Below are 22,310 nucleotides of genomic sequence, written 5' to 3' on the forward strand. Positions count from 1 at the left end.
TCATTATTTTTTTTAATTGCGTGGGGTGTTTATTTTCAGTTATTTATTTATTTAATTTTAATTGCGTGGCTTGCGTATTTAAATTCTTAGATGAAGAATGGTTAGGATGTTATTTTAGATACATATGTTTAGGATGGTAGTTAGAATTAGATCACAACCATTATTAATCGGTTCACTTTCGTATTATTAAAAGAAGTAAAAAAATAAAGTGGTTGCTCTCCCTATATTCGACCTGTAGCTACACTGGTCAGTACGATTGCGATTACATTTTAAATCCTAACATTGTGTATAAACCCTACCCCTCTTTGAGCAAGTTGGAAGCTCACCCCACATATATGCCCCTTTTTAGATGATGATGCAGATATAGTAGTGCCGCTTGGTGGTGACTCGACCTCGGCAGGACCTGACTATGGTGTAGGTTACTGGTTGATTCCAGAAGCCGAAGAGCATAATCAGGATTGTGCTTGTGACTACTATGCATACGCGGCACCATGAGATGTGCAGTGTATTTTTGATATTCTGATACCGACCTGGTGATTTTATATTTTGGGCTTATTATGTATAAGTCTTAAATTGTATAATGGAATTACTTGGTTATATTAATATGATATCACTAGATGTTCCTCATTTTAATTATGATTCTGCTATTATACTCTGATTCCATTACAATTCGTTTGGTTCGTGTTGTGAGATTGTTTATGTTAAGGTACTGCTATCAGAGATCCTAGTAGGTTTGTAATACGGGTACGTGTCTTACTCACACCACTGGTATTCTTAATGTTAAGTTGGGTTTTCTAGAATTGGGGTATGACAAGTGAGGGTTAGGAGGATAGACCTGGAGTTGTGGGAGATGGTGAGGGTAATGGAATATCAAATGGGGAGGAAGAAGGGGAAGGTATGGGCAGTTGAGGTAGAGGTGGAGGAGATGGTGGGGGAAGTATGGGAGTTGCTGGTATGGTTGGGACTTGAGTCATCGATGTAGGGGGAGGAGGCCGAATGGGGAGGGATGCCTATGGAGTGTATGGGAGAGAAGGCAAAGTGGGTGGGGGGCCAAGGATGGAGCATGTACGGAATGAAAACAAAGTCTCATCAAAGCGAACATGATGAGCAATATAGGTCCAATTAGTGGAGAGATCAAGACACCAATATCGAGTATGATGAGGATTGTAACCAAGAAAAACGTATGGTGCAGATCTAAAGTCCGTTTGTGATGATTATAAGGACACAAGAACGGAAAACAGGTGCATCCAAAGATACACAAGAACCTATAGTCAAGAGACTTATGGTGGACTAATTAAAAGGGAGAGGCATTCTGAGAAACCTTGGATGGCATCTTATTGATTAGAAAAATAGCAGACTCAAAGGCAAAGTGCCAAAATTTCATTGGAATAAACCCATCAGCAAGAAGGGAGAGTCATGTCTCAACAATGTGACGGTGTCTCATTTCAACCACCCCTTTCTCCTCATGGGTGTGAGGACATGCTACTCTATCTGAGATCCCCAATTTTGAAAATGTGGGAAGAGTGCAAAACTCCTGACCCCAGTCTGTTTGAACTGCTTTAATTTTTCCTGAAAAATGATGCTCAACCAAAGCTTGAAATTGCACAACGGTGGAGAAAACTTCAGATTTTTTAACTAGATGATAAAACCAAATAAATTTTATGTTATTATCCACAAAAATTACAAAATAACGGTGGCCATCCGGACCCCACACATCACTGTAAATTAAATCTAAGGGAGACAAGTTATGAGAGGCGGAGGGACATGAAGAAAGATGAGATACCTTGCCAAGCTAGCAGTACAAAGATGACTAAGCCGTGTAGACTAACACAGCAACTTATTGACCTTGAGCATATGATGCAAAATACATTCATGTGGATGATTCAAACGCTGATGCCACCTATCAATGGAAGAACGTTCAACAATGTGGACACTAGGAGGAGGAGAACTGGAAGTGAAAATGTAGAGACCTCCACTACTTTGACCGGAAAAAAGTGTTGCCTTGGTCACTTGATCCTTGACAAGAAAATGGGAGGGGTGAAATTCAAAAAATATGTGGTTATCCCAGGAAATTTTTTGAAATGGCCGGGACATAAAGAACATTAGATAAGTGAAAAGAGAGATTATAATTATTAGAGGGTAGAGAGGAGGTACCAACATGTTTAATATGCAAACCCTTATCATTTCCCACATTCAGTTGATCCTGACCAGTATAGGTGTAATAGGACGAGAGGGATTGAAGGTCTGGGGTGACATGGTGAAAGGCGGCGATGTCGGGATACCATATTAGGGCAGATGGTAGTTGGGGTGGGTAGGGAAGTAGGGGAGGGTTGGGATTAGTATTGTGGGTGGCTGGTTTATGGTAGGGATTAGGAGAGGAGGGATTATATGGTGGGCATTGACCTTGGTAGTAGTACGGGTAAGGAAGACCAAGGGGGCGATAGTAACAAGTTGCAATGGAGTGGTTTGTATGCTGACAGATAGAGCACCAGGAGCCACCTCCTTGAGAAGCACAGCGACCACCACGACCACGTCCAAATCGACCACCCCTACCCCCACGACCTCTAGATTTCCAAGGCTAGAAGAGGTGGGCCTAAGGTAGTGTTAGCTGAAGGGGAGGAGCCATCCTTTTAAGCAGTGTTGGAATACATAGAACCATTACTAGGAGCATTGTCAGAGAGTATCATCTTGTTGAAGGAACAAAGACATTCATGGTTGAGAAGGAGACCATACAGATCTGCGTATGAGATGGGCTCTGGCCACCCAAGAAAAGTAGGGACGATGTCCTGACGAACTTTACGCAGGCCACAAAAAATATGGATGTTGAAGTCCTTTGGTTAAAGATGTTTCCTTGCTGTAGCGAGTTCATCAGCGAGGGACTTTGCACGTTGAAGAGAGGCTATCACAGATTCATCATCCTTCTGGGTCATCTGCTAAATATTGATATGAAGTGAGAGCAAACGTGTTGCAGAGGCTGAACCGAAGGCTGTTTGAAGAGCGGTCCAGATTTCCTTGTTGGTTGCTTTGCTAATGATAAGACGTAGAATAGGTTCTGATAGTGAGGCAATAAGTAGACTCATTAAGGAAGCATCCTGACAATGCCAAGTAGCAGCACCAGCAACGTCAGTAGGGCATTGTTTAGTGCCATCAATATGACCAAGGAGGTCCTGGCTAGTAAGAAAGGGGACAACCTATGCCTTCTATAGGAGATAATTGGAAGAGGTGAGTAAAAGAGAAATAAAATGGTGGGTCAAACCATATGTATATGGAGGAGGAGAGGGGTTGGTGGTGATGCCAGATATGGCTGAGTGCTCATAGGGAAGAGGTGGGTTTGACATATTGCCTAGGATCGAGGAACAAGAGGGATAGATGGAGGGAGAGTTGAAGAAGAAGAAGAAGAAGCCAGTTAGGGCTTGAGGGCATTAGCCTTTGTGGCTCTTGATACCATGCTAACACTCAATATTGATTATGAATTGTCTTGTATATTCCATTGATAATAATAGTATTTATACAAGAGGTAGTAGCCATAATTAGCTAAGATCTATGGCTAAGAATAGCTCACATGCAATATAAACTTTCCAAGAATAATACATGCAATATAGACTTTCCAAAGGAGAGAAATTGGAATATTGAGTTACCCAGAATGGGAGAATTCAATACTCCTTGATAAAAATGATCTATACACATTGAGGGAGTCACCTCAGCAATATACAACACCATTTCCAATGTTAAATTTGAATCTCTAATAAGCTTAGCAGCTTCCACACCTCTAACTCAAGGTTTGGCCGATTCTTTCTGTTTATCTCATAGCACCTCAATGCCATTTGAGCCAGCTGCTTTGCCTGAACCAAAGGCCAATCACCTGCTAATGCATCTAACATGGCATTCAAAGTTCCCTCATCCATTGCTAATTGCACTTTCTTTGCTAACCACATGGCTGGTCTCCCAGTCAAAAGCTGTAAAACTACTACTCCAAATGAATACACATCCACCTTTGGTGTTAGCTCTCCAGTTGTTAAGAACTCGAGGTCTATATAGGCTAATGTTCCCTTTGGGTCAGCTGTGCAGCACATTGTGGTTGTGTTATTTGAGTCATCGTCACGAGAGATAAAGCTAGCAATACCAAAATCAACAAGTTTGCTTACAAAATTTACATCCAGAAGGATGTTGGATGGTTTGAGATCTCCGTGAACTATGGCGTCAGGTTTATTGGAGTGAAGGAAGATGAGGGCTGAACAGATATCCTGGGCTATACGAATTCGAGTTTTCCATGAGAGAGGGGGAGTGCCATCCTTACAGGTGAGTCGGTCCTCAAGGCTACCATTAGGGAGGTATTCAAAGATAAGTGAAGAGGCTTCAGGGCAGGCTCCAATGAGAGTCACAAGGTTTGGATGCCTTACCTTGCTCAATACATCCACCTGAAAAGCAACCAAAGGTTATTAATTAATAAGTCCAAATGCAACAAATATATATAATGATTTTTTTTTTAATTGGGAGGAGAAGTTGATAACAGCCAAGAGGCTCGAACTTAAGCACTCCTGTTGAGAGTGTTAGATCAAACACCAAGAACACACGAATAAAGAAAGACAATAGATCCGTACGACACAGAGATTTAACGAGGTTCACACACCAGGGTGGTGTGCTACGTCCTCGGGCGAAGAAGAAGATGATTCACTATGCAGAAGAAGGATTACACCCTAGCAACGGCGAGGAAGAACTCGCCCTGAAACCCTAGCTTCGTGAAAACCCTAGAATACAATGACTCTCAACAAGCAACAGTACATTATATATATACTCCAAATAGCGGTTCGACCCATCGGGTCGCGGTCGATCCGGTCGAACCCAAGCCCTCTGCTTCCATCACAGATCTCAGAAAAATTTTCCATGCGGGTCGCCACCAAAATATGTCGGATCGGGTCAATCTTCAAAACGGGTCAAGAATTCGAGACAAACTTAACAAATCTCCACCTTGGGTTGAATTCTCCTCCAACAGATAAACAAATAGCTAATATCTTCATCTTCTCCAATAACCCTCTGCTTCAGTAGTAGATAATGCAACTGTAGCCTGTAAAGTAGCTTTCCAACTAACCGTACTTCCTCCAAGAGTAAATACATAGCCTGTGAGTGACCTCCTCTTGTCAAGATCACCTGCATAATCTGAATCAACATAACCAGATAAATTATCACCATTCCTCCCAAACTCCAAACAAATACCAGAGGTCCCTTTCAAGTACCTAAGTATCCACTTCACTGCTTCCCAATGAGTTTTACCTGGACATAAAAAATATCTGCTCACCACACTGACAGCTTGTGAAATGTCAGGACGAGTGCAAACCATAGCATACATAACGGAGCCAACTGCACTAGAGTATGGAACACGTGACATGTACTCCACCTCTTCATCTGTCTTAGGTGATAGAGCAGTTGAAAGTCTAAAATGAGATGCAAGAGGAGTAGTTACAGGTTTGGCATCTTTCATGCCAAAACGATTCAATACCTTCTCAGTGTACTTTTGTTGAGATAGCCACAGCTTCCCTGCTTTTCTATCCCTCTTGATCTCCATACCAAGGATCTTCCTTGCTGCCTCCTTGCTGCCCCCAAATCTTTCATCTCAAATTCAGAACTTAATTGTTCCTTCAACCTATTGACCTCATTCCTATCTTTTGCTGCAATCAACATATCATCAACATAAAGCAACAAATATATGAATGACCCATCAGAGAGCTTTCTGAAATAAACACAACAGTCATATTGACACCTGGATTATCCAAAACTAGCCATAACTAAATCAAACCTTTTATACCACTGTCTAGGAGACTGTTTCAAACCATATAGGGACTTCTTCAACAAACATACATGGTCCTCCTTACCTTCAATAACAAACCCTTCAGGTTGATGCATATAAATCTGTTCTTCTAGTTCACCATGCAAGAATGCTGTTTTCACATCAAGTTGCTCCAACTCCAAATCATGCATAGCAACTAAAGCAAGTAGGACACGAATAGAACTATGCTTAACAACAGGTGAGAAAACATCATTAAAATCAATTCCTTGTACCTGACTGTAGCCCTTTGCAACTAAACGTGCCTTGTACCTAGCATCTTCAACACCTGAGGCAGATTCCTTCTTCTTGAAGACCCATTTGCAACCAACAATTTTCTTTCCTGTTCTCGGCTTCACAAGATCCCAAGTCTGATTTTTATGAAGAGATTCGATCTCCTCATTCATGGCAATCAACCATTTAGTTGAATCAATTGAAACAACAGCTTCAGAATATGTTGCAGGCTCACTATTTTCAATTGTATCTACAACAGACAATGCATAAGCAACAAATTCAGCATGCCCATACTTTTGTGGTTGTCTAATATTCCTCCTTGGTCTATCCTTGGCAATGTTGTACCGCTCTTCTTCTTGATTCTCTTGAGCATCATCTCCTTCAGTAAAAATAGGCAACTGGACTAAAGTAGATTGTGCTTTGTTTGAAGATGAACTACCAATTTCAAACTCCACCTTCTCTCTAGATTTTTCTTGACCTTCATCACAATGAATAGGAACTTCTTTCCTAGGATGCAACATAGCAGATTCATCAAAAGTAACATCTCTGCTAATAAGAAATTTTGGAGACTTTGGATCAGAACACCACAACCTGTATCCTTTCACTCCAGATCCATACCCAAGAAAAATGCATTTCTTAGCCCTAGGTTCCAACTTCCCTTCATTTACATGTGCATAAGCAGGACATCCAAATACTTTTAAATTTGAGTAGTCTGCAGGTTTACCTGACCAAACTTCTTCTGGAGTCTTGCACTCAATAGCTGTGCAAGGAGATCGATTCACCAACAAGGTTGCTGTATTAACTGCTTCTGCCCAGAACTCCTTGCCCAATCCTGCATTTGATAACATACACCTTGCCTTTTCTAACAAGGTTCTATTCATACGCTCTGCCACTCCATTCTGCTGGGGTGTTTTAACAACTGTATGGTGTCTTGCAATACCTTCATTTTTGCAGAATTCATTAAAGTCACCTTCACAAAACTCTAGGCCATTATCGGTTCTCAACCTTTTAATTTGTTTCCCGGTCTGCTTCTCAAGCAAATTCTTCCACTGTTTGAAAGTGACAAATACTTCATTTTTGTGCTTCAAGAAATAGACCCAAACCTTCCTAGAGAAATCGTCAATGAAAGTAAGCAAGTATCTTGCACCAGCCCCCTTTGAAGCAACCCTAGAGGGCCCCCATAGGTCTGAATGAATGTAGTCCAAAGTTCCCTTGGTCCTGTGAATAGCAGTACTGAAACTAACTCTTTTCTGCTTCCCAAACACACAATGCTCACAGAACTCCATTGCTCCTGTACTCTGACCACACAACAAGCCCCTTTTACTTAATGATGCCATCGCTCTTTCACTCATATGGCCTAACCTCATGTGCCATAAATTTGTGACATCTGATTCAGACATAGATGATGAAGCTGTTGCAACAGACTCAGTGACTGTAGTACCCTGCAACACATACAAACTGCCAACCTTGATTCCTTTCATCAATAAGAGAACTCCCTTGCTGACCTTCATGACTCCACCTTCAGCTGTATACTTGCACCCATTTGAATCAAGAGTGCCTAAACTGATGAGATTCTTCTTCAAATCAGGGACATGCCTGACATTGGACAAGGTTCTAACAATGCCATCATACATCTTGATATTGATCGTTCCCATTCCAATAGTCTTACAAGAAGCATTATTTCCCATCAACACAACTCCACCTCGAACTGATTCGTACGTGGAGAACCATTCACGATTGGGACACATATGGTAGGAACAACCAGAGTCAAGAATCCATTCATCCTGTGATCTAACTTTATCATCAGTCACCAAAAGCATATCAGACTCACTCTCATCTTCAGCAATACTGGCTTCTGCAGAATCATCTATTTTCTGTTGATTTTGAGCACCACCACCTGCCTTCTGCTTATTTAAAAGCTTATAGCATTCAGATTTAATATGCCCCTTTTTCTTACAGTAATTGCAGGTTAAATTCTTGTGCTTAGATTTTGATCTAGCCTTCTTTTTGTCACCATATGAACCCCTTTCATTCGTTCTCCCTCTAGCTACCAAACCAACACCATCAGATTTATTAGTAGTTGTCAACTCATCATCAATCTTCTGCTTGCTTTGCAGATTCGTTTTGACATCCTCAATTGAGATTGTCTCTCTACCATAAATCATGGTATCCCTAAAGTGCTTATAAGATGGAGGCAGAGAACATAACAATAATAGGGCCAAATCTTCATCGTCTATTTTAACATCTATCCTTTTCAAATCAGTAACAATAGAATTGAACTCAGATATATGGGATTTAATAGAAGTACCTTCGCCCATATGAAGGGTATACAGTTGTTGCTTCAATCTCAACCTATTGGTGAGGGATTTGGTGAGGTAGAGGTTCTCTAACTTCACCCATTACTCTGCAGCCGTTTTCTCTGAGAGAACTTCCTGTAGAACATCATTCGAAAGACACAACTGAATAGCTGAAAGGGCTTTATCATCCAAATCGCTCCAATCATCATCGGACATAGTTGCAGGTTTCTTCGCCTTCCCAAATAGGGTTTTCTTCAAACCCTGCTGCGTGAGAACAGCCATCATTCGAACCTGCCATAAACTAAAACTAATGTTGCCGTCAAACCTATCAATATTGTATTTCGTTGAAGCCATGGATCGAAGTAACCAAGAGCTCTGATACCAGTTTGTTAGATCAAACACCAAGAAACACAAATAAAGAGAGACAATAGATCCGTACGACACAGAGATTTAACGAGGTTCACACACCAGGGTGGTGTGCTACGTCCTCGGGCGAAGAAGAAGATGATTCACTATGCAGAAGAAGGATTACACCCTAGCAGCGGCGAGGAAGAACTCGCCCTGAAACCCTAGCTTCGTGAAAACCCTAGAATACAATGACTCTCAACAAGCAACAGTACATTATATATATACTCCAAATAGCGGTTCGACCCATCGGGTCGCGGTCGATCCGGTCGAACCCAAGCCCTCTTCTTCCATCACAGATCTCAGAAAAATTTTCCATTCGGGTCGCCACCAAAATATGTCGGATCGGGTCAATCTTCAAAACGGGTCAAGAATTCGAGACAAACTTAACAGAGAGTGGGATTTTTGCGCACCATAGCTCACCAACAGCATTGCTTATATATATATATATATATTGATTTACTTACCTCCTGCTGGAAATCTGAGCTGCTTTGCCCTTCCAAACTATGAAAGTGAAACCTCTTTATAGCCATAAGGGTTTTACGAAGGAGTCCTTTGTAGACATTCCCAAATGTCCCTTCTCCAATCTTCATTGATGGGCTGAAGCTCAGAGTGGCTGACTCAATATCTAAGGCAGAGAATACCGAGAAGAACTTAGGGGAAAACTCTTCCTCTCTTATTTTCCTTAGCTGTAATTCATCTACTTCTTTTTGGATAGCTACCAACTGTTGAGCAGCAGACAAGACCTTCATCTCAACCAACTCTGTCTCCATTCGATCTAAATTAGCAATTTGGCTCTCCACCTTTACCCTCTGGTCTTTGGCAATCCAGAGTTCTTCTATGACTTGGTCCCGCTGGAAAGTTGTTTCGCATTAAAGCTTTCTGATTCTTTTTCCTGTAAAAGGGTTTCTATATATCACTGTGATCATCTTAAAAACATTTTGCATATGGGTTTGTTTCTTGGTAACTGAAGCCATATATGTATTTATTTACAGTCCTTTTAGGTGTCACTATGCCTAGTGAAGTATAACGCTTCACTGTTTGCCACTTTGCAATGCATGGATTAGTCTATGTGAGAAACAAGCATCTAATTGATGCAATTTCAGTTTTAAATGACTAGAAAAAGTAGCTAAAAAATACAAATTAGAACGTATAGTAGTAGTACGTACCAGTAAAAGCTCCATCTCATCGATAGATTCACAACGTGAAGATGCCACTGTCTCGTCATCATTCATCTCATCCCTTAAAATTCCCCTTGAACTGTCAATTGAAAGTGGTGATGAACAGTCTGAACTCTGAGAACGGCTTAGAGTTTGTAATATTCCAGCAGCCCTTCCTCTTGGAGAAGAAGAAGAAGATGATGATGAGGAGGAGGAGGAGGAGGAGGATGGTGGTGGCTTTTCCCTTTCTCTTGGAGTTTCACGTTTGCGAGATAAAGCTCATCGGAATAGGTCCTAAACTGGATTAGTAAGTCTTACACTTTGGCTGCGCTGTGATTTTGTAAGAACTTTTGATGCCTGGGAAGATGGTTTGATTCCTTCAGTAGTAGTAATGTCACTTTTGGAAGATATAGCTCGTCGGAATGGGTTTTGAACAGGACTTCTAGGCCTCCCACCACCATGGCTGAATGATTTAGAAAGGTGTGTATCCAGGGATGATCGAGCCTGTATGGTAGAATTCTCTGAAACACCTTCCCTGTTGGATTTTGTTCAACTTTTAAGTATTAATGTAGTTAGATTTGAAAAATGAGAAGAAAAATGTGAAGATTACAAGTATGCAGGGTCATGAATGAAACAATCAGATTAAAGAAACTAAAAATATACGAGTTTAGTTGCAAGGGGAATTGAAGGGAAGGGAAGGAAAGGAAAGTGAAAATCTTCAAACCTCGAAAGGAAACTTTTATGATCATTACCCAATGTAATTCGATAAACTACTTAATTTTTTGCTATATTTGGTAATGATATTTAATAACTATGTGGGATAATGATTACAAAAGTTTTTTTATTTTGTTTGAAATTTTTACTTCCCTTCTCCTCCCTCTTTTGCCACCAAACGGAACCATAACTAATAAGTTTGATGGTATGAGAAAATATTTGCATAGTTCCTAGAACTGGACCATACGAAAAACTTAGAAAGGACATGGTTCTGGTTTTTATCAGTTTTAAGGAAAAACTTGGGTGCTCTATACAAACTAGTTGAGATCCCCTACACGTACACTTCAAGTGCCAACATCAAACCCTTTGTGCCATTTAAAAGGTGAAGAAGGTTACTTATGAAAACAAAAGAGACCAATGGTGGTACTTGAAGCATTCATTCAGGTGAATGTATGTGTAGAGGATTTGAACTCGTAAAAACCGCAAACTAAAAAAAAAAAATAGCTCAGTTCTGATTTTTCCGGATCATTACATGCTTTCAAACATTTTTTTTTTCTAACAATGGGTATGTAGGCCTTCAGTCTGACTAGTCCCGCGAGCCCATACTAACCCCACGACAGCATGGATCGGGTCATACTAGGGTTGAATTAATGCGAACCATTCAACTTTCACTGAAAGTAGTGAAGAGCACTAAACATCCCGTGTGAGTAGCCCTAAGGAAGTAAGAGGAGTTGAATTCAAAATCACATGCTTTCAAATATTAATGATGTTGGTGTACGATGTCTTGTATTCTGTCACAGTTTAATCCAGGGAGTACTGGTGGAGGCCCTCGACAAGTAGGATGGTAGTCCCGCTAGCCGGTTAGCAGGCCATGGGGGTTGCTATGCCCTCGACAGGCATAGCGAGGGTGTAAGGGGACACAACCCCCCGTTCGAATTTTTTATTTGAGAGCAGTTTTGTACTTTTCAGATTAGGGTTTTTCGCTATATATTTCTAACGAGGGTTTCCTTCTCTATAACGCAAGCAATACTGAGAGGTGTGAGGACGAGCATTGTAACCCTATTCTCCATTGATAGTAAAGCAGGATCTCATTTCACTAAGGATGTAGGCAATCTTGTCGAACCTCGTAAATCTATGTGCATTGCTTGTTCTTGTTTTTCTATTATTTCTACATCATTTTAGGGTTACGTTTCTACAAATTGGTGTTAGAGCTCTAGGTTTCTTTCTATGGTTTTACTATTATGATAGCAGGGAAGGGATCGAATGTCAAGTATGATATCAAGCGGTTCAATGGGAAGAACAATTTTACCCTTTGGCATCAATAGATGAAGGATCTTCTGATACAACAGGGTTTGGCAAAAACGTTGTTGGGAAAGTCAAAGAAATCTACAAAAATTACTAATGAAGATTGGGAAGATATGGAGGAAAAGGTGGTAAGTGCTATTCAATTGAATCTTTTTGATGATGCCCTACAATATGTTCTGGATATCGAATCTACAACGCAGTTATAGGTGAAACTTGAAAGCATCTACATGACGATGTCCTTAATAAACAAGTTGTTCGTGAAGAAACAATTGTATTCTCGTATGGATCTATTAGAGCATCTTAATACATTCAATCAGATCGTAAGTAAACTTGCAAACCTGGAGGTTAAGATCGAGAATGAAAACAAAGTATTACTATTGTTATCATCGCTCCCATAATCGTATGATCACCTGGTAATGTCTCTTCTTATATGGGAAAGCGACTCTTGAGATGGATGAAGTCACAGTTGCCCTCATGTCCAATGATACAAGGAAGAAGTCCAACAGCACAAAATCTCAAGGAGAATGTCTTTTCAGATGTGACAAAGAGCAGGAAAGAGGGAAATCAAATCAGAAGGGATCTGGGAAGAGTCGATAGAAATCAAAAGGGTCAAAGATAAAGTTATCTTGTTATTATTGCAAGAAGGAAGGTCATCTGAAGAGAGAATGCTTGAAGAGGAAGGCAGAGTTGAAGAAGAAAGTGTAGATAAGACATTTGAGGAAGCTAGTGTGGCTGATAGCTCAGATGGAGATGTACTCTCTATATCATCAGGTAAGAATCAACTTTCTGATTCTTGGATTTTAGATTCTGGATGTTCATATCACATGTATCCACATAAGGGTTGGTTTGATACATATCAATCATATAATGGTGGGTCTATCCTAATGGAGAATGATGTTATTTGCAAGACCATTGGGATAGGCACTATCAAAATCAAGATATTTAACGGGATGGTAAGAACTTTAGCATATGCGAGACATGTACCAGAATTAAGGAAAAACTTAGTATCTTTGGGGGCACTTGACTCAAATTACTACAAGTACATAGCAGAAGGTGGTGTTCTCAAAATTATTAAGGGTGTTATGGTTGTTATGAAGGGACAACTAATGAAAAGCCTATATAGACTCATAGGGAGCATAGTTACAAGTGAAGCATCTATGACTACAGATGCAGGATCTGATATAGATGATACTAATCTGTGGTATATGCAGCTAGGGCATGTGGGAGAAAGAAGATTGATGAAGCTTCATAAAAGGAAATTGTTGAAAGGAGTGAAAAATTATAAATTAAACTTCTGTGAGTATTGTGTGTTTGAGAAACAATACAAGGTTAGTTTCAAAATTATAAAATATAAGAGTAAAGGAGTGCTTGATTATGTACATAGTGATGTATGGGGTCCTTCAACAACCAAATCTAAAAGTGGGGCAGAATACTTCATGACCTTTGTTGATAATTTCTCAAGGAGAGTCTGGATCTACTTCATAAAGCATAAAAGTGAGGTGTTCACTAAATTTAAGGAATGGAAGGCTGAAATAGAAAGGAAAACAGGAAAGAAAATTAAGTACTTGAGAACAGATAATGGAAGAGAATACACATACAAGCCATTTCTAAAATTGTGCAAAGTTAAAGGGATTACACGTCACTTCACAGTTCCAAAGACACCACAGCAAAATGGTATAGCTGAAAGGCTGAACAGGACACTTCTAGAAAGAGCTCGGAGTATGAGGCTGAATACAGGGTTGAGCAAGAGATTTTAGGCAAAAACAATGAACATAGCATGTTTCCTCATCAACAGGTCTCCATAAAAAATGATTGATTATAAAATTCCCGTAGAGGTATGGACAGGAAAACCTGTAGATTATTCTATTCTAAAAATATTTGATTGTCTAGCCTATGCTCATGTGGAGAGTTAGCAGCGTTCCATGTTAGACCCAAAGTCTAAGCAGTATATCTTTCTTGGTTTTGAGAAAGGTGTAAAGGGATTCAAGTTGTGGGATCAAAGTTCACAGAAGGTTGTGGTTAGCAGGGACCCTGTGTTTGATGAGTCCCATATGGTGAAGTCAAATTACAGTTCACAAGCAATTGATGAAAATAAAAAAGGTTCTACTATGTAGGTGGAGTTCACAAACAACAAGAAAGAATGAGCTATACAGAGACTTACCAGGATAATAAGAAATAGTAGAAGTTACCTATACTGTGGCAAAGGGTAAAGGGAAGCGTACTCACAAAGTACCTATGAGATACGGGTTTAAGGACATGGTTTCCTATGCCCTCACTGTAGATACATGTGATCCATCTTCTTAACATGATGCTTTGAGTGATTGCACAGCATGATAAATAGATGGCAGCTATGATGGAGGAAATGGAGTCTCTGCAAAAGAACAAGACCTGAGAGATTGTGAAAAAACACAAGGGAAGAAAAACCATTAGATGTAAATAGGTCTTTCATAAAAAAGAGGCAGCATCTGAGAATGAGTGTGAAAGGTATAAAGCCAGACTTATAGCCAAGGGCTATGCACAAAAAGCGAGGATAGACCACAATGAAATATTCTCTCCAGTGGTGAAACACACTTCGATTCGGGTACTACTTGCTTTGGTGGCCATGTATGATTTGAAACTTGAACAACTTGATGTGAAGATTGCATTTCTTTATGGTGACTTAGAGGAATAGATTTACATGGAGCAGTTTGAAGGTTTCAAGGTGCAGGGAAAGGAAGATCATGTTTGTCTACTTAAGAGATCACTTTATGGTCTTAAGCAATCTCTTAGGTAGTGGTACAAGTGCTTTGATTCCCACATGATGATTGGCTACATAAAAAGTGAGTATGATAGTTGTGTTTATTATAAAGTGTCAAGTGATAATTTCATATTTTGTTGATGCTTTATATTGATAACATGTTGATTGCTGCAAAGAATAAACATGATATAGTCTCTTTGAAGTCTTTGTTGAGTGTTGAATTTGAGATGAAGGATCTTGATGTTGCTAGAAAGATCCTTGGCATGAAAATCCTTTGAGATAGAAATGCAGGTAAACTTTGGGTAGTTCAGAAGAGGTATATTGAAAAGGTGCTACAGCATTTCAACATGAAAAAGGCTAATCCGGTTAGCACTCCATTAGCTACCCACTTCAAGTTATCTGAAAGGGAATGTCCTACAACACATGAGGAGGTGAAGCAGATATCTCAGGTCCCTTATACTAGTGCAGTTGGGAGTCCCGTGTATACTATAGTTTGTAGCAGGTTGGATTTGTCTCATGCAGTCAGTGTTGTTACCAGATACATGAGTAATCCAGAAAATGAGCATTGAAATGCAATTAAGTGGATCTTTAGATATTTGAGCAAGATTAAAGATATAGGTGTTATGTTCAGTGGTAAGGAAAGTTCCATAGAGTTGGAAGGTTATGTTGATTCTGACTATGCTGGTGATTTAGACAGGAAGAGGTCTACTACAGGATATGTATTTACATTGGCTGGTGGACCTATATCATGGAGGGTGATGCTTCAGTCTATAGTTGCATTGTCCACTACAGAGACAGAGTACATGGTGGTAGTTGAGGCTACTAAGAAAGGAGTCGGGTTGGCTAGATTGGTTTATGAGTTGGGGTTGGAGCAAGGAGGTACAGTATTACATTGTGACAGTCATCTTGCAAAGGATCAGCTCATGTCAGAACGCAGTATTCACTTGAGAAAAATTCATATAGATCTCAATCCTACAGATATGTTTACCACGCCAGTTACCATAGAGAAGTTCGAGTCTTGTTTGGACTTGATTAATATTACTCATTGTTGAAGATGAGGGACACACCAACAAAGTGCGGGTTTGTACCTCAATGAGGTACGGGGATGAAGATGTCTACAGGTTATCTTTACAGGAGGCTCGACAGAATTCAAGTCAAGGTGAAAATTGTTGGTGTACGATATCTTGTATTTTGTCACAATTTAATCCAGGGAATACTGGTGTAGCGCCTCAACAGGCAGGACGTCGGTCCCACTAGCCGGTTAGCGGGCCGTGGGGGTTGCTCTGCCCTTGACAGGCATAGCGGGACGGTTCGAATTTTTTATTTTAGAGCATTTTTGTACTTTTCAGATTAAGGTTTTTCGCTATGACTCTGTTTGGTTGCAATGGGAATTTGAAGGGAAGGGAAGTGAAATTTTCATACTTTAAAAATAAATGTTTATAATCATTATCCCAAGTGAATGTATAAACTACTTAATTTCTTTAACCATATTTAGTAATGATATATTTTTCATGTAAATTTTATTTTACATATTATAACAAAGGGATTTGGGTGTAAAGTAAAGTGAAATTTTATACCCAAATATGGAATGATTTGAAGTTAATGTTAAAGTCACATGAGTAATAATTACATATATTTCTTTTTTAAGTATAAAAATTTCATTTCTCTTCCCTTCAATTCCCCTTACAACCAAACATAGCCTATATATTCATAGCGAGAGTTTCTTTCTCTGTAATGCAAGCAATACTGAGAGGTGTGAGGACGAGCGTTGTAACCCTATTATCCATTGATAGTGAAGCAGAATCTCATCTCACCGAGGACGTAGAAAATCTTGCCAAACATCGTAAATCTGTATGCATTGCTTATTTTTGTTTTTCCATTATCTTCTGCATCATTTTAGGATTGTATTTCTACAGATGGATGATATAGTTCCTATATTTTCAAGTTATATGGCCACTGATTTTGAATGTTTGGATTAATGATATGATTGCTAGTTTGAAAAAATTGGAAAAAGTCGTAAGAAAAATAAGGAATACCTTGTGACAATAAGACGCCCCTTGCAAACAAACCATATATGGCAGGAAATTGGGGCGTTATCGTGGACAAAGATTGCTTTCTCGGACTGAAGCTTTTCCATTCTCCTGAAATAACAATTTGATCCATAAATGCGTGAGGTTTATAAGAACACTTTCTCACCAAGGCTCTTTTAGTTAAAGCATGGGCTACCATGTTAAAATAGTTGGAGCATCACAACTAGCCTTACTAGGCTAAGCTATTGCTTTGATCACCATGATTTGGTACATGGTGATTAACATGCAATGGTTGTATATTGTTATATATTGAATGGTTCATACTTTGAATAATGCTTGTCTGATGCTGCACCCATGACTAGTTTTATAATCCCATGGTGAGCAATGAGCTTTACAATCCCTCTTTCAATATTTTCCATTTCAATGTTTACTGTCTCCGCACGTACCTGTAAAGATGAAGTATTAAAGGTCAATAATCATTAAGAACATGAACAATGGCCAACCATCTTCAACATGGAGGCCTATAATGCTGCATGCATCCCTATAGATATGTCAATTGTTTTTGGAACGTAAATCAACATTAAAGTAGTCCAAGGAGAAGACAAGAAGCATTACCCCAGCATAGAGACAAATGTCAAGGTAATCATTTAGAACAGCATCCATTTCTTTCTTTTCCTTTTCTCTGTGTGCCCTGACTTGATGCTCATCTAGTTCCCCTACTCTAACTTTTGCACCCACTGAGATCCAAGGGGAAAAATCAAAACAAACCATTAGAAATTGTCCTAATTAATTAGGAGTGAAAGTTATGAGGATGGAATGCAGAAGAAAGCAAAAAAATGCTGCATTTAGTAGTCATTCAGTTTCAAAAATGACGTTTCATGTTAAAAATAAAATTTTCAGTTTCTGAGTTAAAATGTCGTTTTTAATATATATATATATATATAGTTAGTTAGTTAGTTAGTTATTTATTTAGTTAGTGAAACTGTTTCAGGAATGATTACCCTAGTTGTTAACTTTTTTTTGTATTTGGAACAAAACCGAAATGAAGGAACAAGGTTTCGTCATCCCATCATTTTTCATTTCGAGCGTTTTTTTCCCCCATTTTCTTTCCAAAAAAAAAATTCGAAAAACACTAAGTTAACACCAAATGCTTTATTCCATTTTTTGTTCCCATAGAGCTAAAAAAACGTCAAAAACGTATTTCTGAATGACCACCAAACACAGCCTAATTAGAAGCCACTAAAGGAATATGTAAAAAATTTGGTAATATGGTCTCCATGTAATCAAGACAAAGTCCAGTTGAGAGAGACCATCTGATACAAATCTTAGAAGAACTCAACCCATAAACCAACTTACAAGGTGAGGGAACCCAAGATCATATCAACCCACATGAAATCTTTTCCAAAACCGATGTGGAATCAGCCCCCATATGATTTACATGGGATAGTAAAAATATTATATTGTAGCAACATTCATCAAAACTAGAAATGAACTCAACAGATTCTTACTTGGAGAAGATCATATAATGGCGAAAGAGGAATAAAATTATTCAGTCAAGATCATTCATGAGAGCCAGTGAGTCTTGACAAGAGGTTCAGATAAAACCTTGGGAAATTTGAAGTATGATACTTACAGACACGGATCTCTTGAGCTGGCTGGTGAACATGAAGAATGCACAAGTTCTTCCTCCGAAAGTGTTTCAGTGCCCAAAGCAAAGTAGATGTGTTTTCCTCCATAACATTCCCAAGTGCTACAAAGATCATATCTTTCCCATCATGTGGGGATCCCATTGTATTATCTTCACAAACACTCTCCATCAATCAAAGAGACTCCAAAATCATGAAACTTTTGATGCTTCCAGTCTGCTGCAGAAACCCAAGAAACAGAATTGATTCAAGATATATGACAAAGGCAAGATTACTTTTGCTTATCTTGTCCATAAGTCTCCCTCATCATTTTACCATAACTTGTGCTTCTGTATCTCTATCCTTTCTCTACTGAAATCCAATATGAGAAAGAGAGAAAGAAGGAGAGAAGGATCACCAAAATATACTCCTTAGTGAAATCTCACAAAGGAATGAACTCTATAATATCAAAGTAAAATACTTAAATATCTCCTAGCATCGCCACGTTTGATGTACCAACCACCTTTAGAATTGAAATAAGATAAATATAATAATTTTAAGAACATGAATAAGTCAATTATAATTTCAACCCAAAAAATAATAGTAATAATAATAATAATTCAGTTTTAACTTCAGATTCAGATAAGAAAGCAGCGCGATCCATGGGCTCCACCTCTTGTCTGATCTCTATCCTTTTTCTCTTGTTTTCATCGTCTCTCATTGGAAGCTGTTGGGTTTAACATTTAATCTAATTAGTACGAAAAATACAGACTCCGGAGGCCCATAAGTATATTCCTTCCTTACTTGAACAAATTCGGTATGGATTTCTTCCCTCTTGCTTGATGAAATTTCTCATCACCTTCTCACTGTTGACTTTAGTTTTTTTTATAGAAATTCTAGGTTGGGTTGTAGAATATATTATATGGGAAAAAGAAACCTAAAAGGCAGAGTGGCCCCTATGCTCAGACATAATGAGGAGCGAAATGACCATCTTGCTCCTCATGAAAGATGAAAATCTCACCCATGTTGGTGCTTCTACTAGCGATCCCATTGACCCTTGCATTGGGATAGGGGTCACGCTGCCTTTTAGGGAATCCTCTCCCTATATATATATATATATATATATATAGTCTTAAAGCAGTGCATGTTGGTATATTCTATGTCAAGTGGAAGATTTACAATATAATTTGTATTAAGCCAAGGAAACGGCATTGATTGAAAAAGTCTTGTATTAAAGCAAAGGAAACGGCATTGACAAAGTCTTGGAATAACTAACATCATTACTTTATGTACTTGAACAGTATTGATGGGAGGATTTCTCACTGTTATAGAGAGATCAATTCAATAATGGATTCTCTAGCAAAAAAGGTGCTTTGACTAGATTGTTGTATGTGTGGGATGTGCCCATTATCATTTTATTACCAAAAAAGGATGTGCCCCTAAATTTTATTCTACATGATATTTCCTAAGATCCTCAAACGTAAACTTAGATATAGATTTGGTTGAGCATTTTAGCTTTTTTTTTTGGTTGCTCTTTCTGTTAATGGTCATGCCAAATGTGAAAGAGTGATCTGAATTTTTGGTTTTTTTTTTTTTTTTAATATATATATGCCATCAAGGAATGCCTGGAAGTTAATCTTGTTTAATTTCTCTTATTTTCTTTAATTTCTATGTCTATACTTGCTGATCCTTAGAAAAAAAAAATTGAAACATGTTTAATGTAGAATAGCAATATGGAGGACGTACCCCACTCTGTTGGCTTTCAGCATCTACATCATGGTTGAAGAATTCATAAACACATATTTCAAACAAAATAAACTCACAATTGGGGACGCAATTGTTAGATTAACCAATGTTAAAAGGGAAAATCTTGTCATAACCAAAGTTGGTGAAAAAGAAGTTGTAGTCATAAATTTTTTTTTTTTTCAGCGAGGATAAATCCTTTCATTTCACATGTGCTTGAAAAACATGCAAGAAGATTATAACTCCTTAGTACAATCACTCTTGTCTTTACGTATGTTCTTGACTGTAATTCCTTCCCCTCTATAAATTCAAGCTACTAAAAGTAATTGTGGTTTTTGTGTGTGCACAAGGGCCAATAGGAACGCACCAAGAAGCATTCACAGAGATTTCATTTTTCCTTTAATAGGGGTATACCAATCATTTCATGCCCCCATGTGTCTAGGTCCAGGGACCACATTCCTCCACAGAAAAGTTTTTTCCTAACAATATATAATCCTATGTGGTCCATAGGTGGGTTCCACTTTCTGTCAAAGTTAATTTACAAGTACCTTTCTCAATTTGAGTCTAGACTTTCTCTGTTTAATAAAATAGAATCTCCATAGAATCTCCCTTATTTATAGATGTGGCAGTTGGGGTGGTGATTCTATTTCATTGGTCCTCCCCTATGTTCGAGCACCCCTTTTCTAGATTTTCTACCCAAGTGGGGTGCTCTCACATTGGGGAGGGACCACTGAAATAGAATCCCCATAGAATCTGCTTGCAGATGACTATCGTCACAATTGGCTCATTATGTACATTTTTCAATGCAATAAATGCTTTTACATTCAAAACATCTTGAGTTAAAATATCTTTTTTGTGTGACTAGGGGAAAACAATGAGCGGAGCAATAGGAGCACTAGGGTTTTCCAAGGGCAAACCCCGACTATTTGTGATGCTTTGGAATCGTAGCTTGTTGAGGCAACCGATGATGTGTTGGATTTTGGACTGCGGTGGTGGATCCTTTTCTTCTCAGTGAGTCACACTTCTCTACAGATTGGCTATCTTCCCATGATGTGATGATAGAATCCATGTGGCATTGGAAAGACTCTATGGTTACCAATGTTTATTATGATTTACCTGGGAATACAACCCAGTCATTGGAGGTTCAACAATCTGAGTCTGAGACAATTGTGCCTGTGGCCGCGCATGATGAATGACCTATCCCCTCAGATACTACCCAAAAAGGAGAGGGCTCAAGGCACTCTTTTGCTTCGCTTGTTGGTAGATCTTCTCTTCCCATTATAGATAGTTTACCTACAACCCTAAAGGATGGAGTACTGACTCGGATTAAGATACCTCAAAGGGTCTTATGATATACAGTTAGATAAACACGAATTCACTCTCCTTGGGCATGTAAGTTTTCGTTCAATATCAATGGAAAACTTGCAGAAGTATGTTAATGACAATTGGACGTTGGAAGAACTTGTTGATTTAAGGTCACTCGGGAAAGGATTCATTATATTTCATTTTAAGACTAAAGCAGACTTAGCGTTGATTTAGAAGAGAGGCCATATTCGTGTGGATGGTCAACTAATTTGATTCCAACGATGGAGACAAGACTTCTATACCTCACAACTAGACATTACACATAGACTTACGTGGATCCAATTCCCTGATTTGCATCAAGGGTAATAGGATGAGGAGATCTTCTCTCCATGGCAAAGGCGGTGGATAGACCAGTGGCTATCGATCAAAAAATGAGGGATTCTTTATTTGGCCACTTTGTATGGGTATATGTCGATATTGATGACTCTGTTCCAAGGGCGGAGGAATTGTTCATGGAGACGGAACAATATGGCTCTTAGGAATCTTTTGTATTCAAGCAACAGGTTATTTTTTAAGACCCTCTTGCTTGTTGCTCAAGACATCATCGGTATGGGCATAGAGTGGACACTTGCAATGATGTTGCTTGTGATAAAGGGTCGTCATCAGTGTAAAGGGAGGTGGGTGAGCCACGTCAAGTGAGGCGACGTCAACGAAGAATTTGGAGACCTGTTATTCGTGAAACTCCTCCATTGGATGGAAATCTCGTTGGTACTTTAGCTGGCACTAATGCGAAATTGACTCCACCAATAAATGCATTCTCAAATTCATTTAGTAGGGAGATTCCAAATTCTGTTGGGTTATCTCCTCAACGCTCCACTTGGGTAGCCCAACCAATGGATTGGAGACAAGTGTTGGAAGGTCTTCTGTACGAGCA

The 22,310-nt window shown here is 39.0% G+C and overlaps 1 protein-coding gene across 1 annotated transcript; it reads right to left on the reverse strand.

Moving 5' to 3' along the window:
• Positions 1-3,728: 3,728 nt before the first annotated feature.
• LOC122086094 (U-box domain-containing protein 33-like) lies at positions 3,729-18,674 on the reverse strand. Its single transcript, XM_042654802.1, has 8 exons — positions 18,337-18,674; positions 17,319-17,440; positions 17,028-17,149; positions 16,710-16,814; positions 10,236-10,452; positions 9,927-10,052; positions 9,225-9,611; positions 3,729-4,418 (listed from the first exon to the last, which is right to left on the reverse strand). The coding sequence occupies exons 1-8, from the start codon at positions 18,518-18,520 to the stop codon at positions 3,729-3,731; spliced, it is 1,953 nt and encodes a 650-aa protein (XP_042510736.1). The 5' UTR covers positions 18,521-18,674.
• Between the last annotated feature and the right edge of the window lie 3,636 nt (positions 18,675-22,310).

This window comes from Macadamia integrifolia, chromosome 8 (genome assembly GCF_013358625.1).
Source record: "Macadamia integrifolia cultivar HAES 741 chromosome 8, SCU_Mint_v3, whole genome shotgun sequence".
NCBI lineage: Eukaryota > Viridiplantae > Streptophyta > Magnoliopsida > Proteales > Proteaceae > Macadamia > Macadamia integrifolia.

Bases quoted from the DNA above. Each gene is read 5' to 3' on its own strand.
- LOC122086094 (XM_042654802.1), bottom strand. From the start codon at position 18,520: ATGGAGAGTGTTTGTGAAGATAATACAATGGGATCCCCACATGATGGG. The intron at 17,150-17,318 runs GTAATGCTTCTT...TCATCTTTACAG, and splicing joins ACATTTGTCTCTATGCTGGG to GTACGTGCGGAGACAGTAAA. The intron at 10,053-10,235 runs GTAAGACTTACT...AGCCGTTCTCAG, and splicing joins AATCACAGCGCAGCCAAAGT to AGTTCAGACTGTTCATCACC.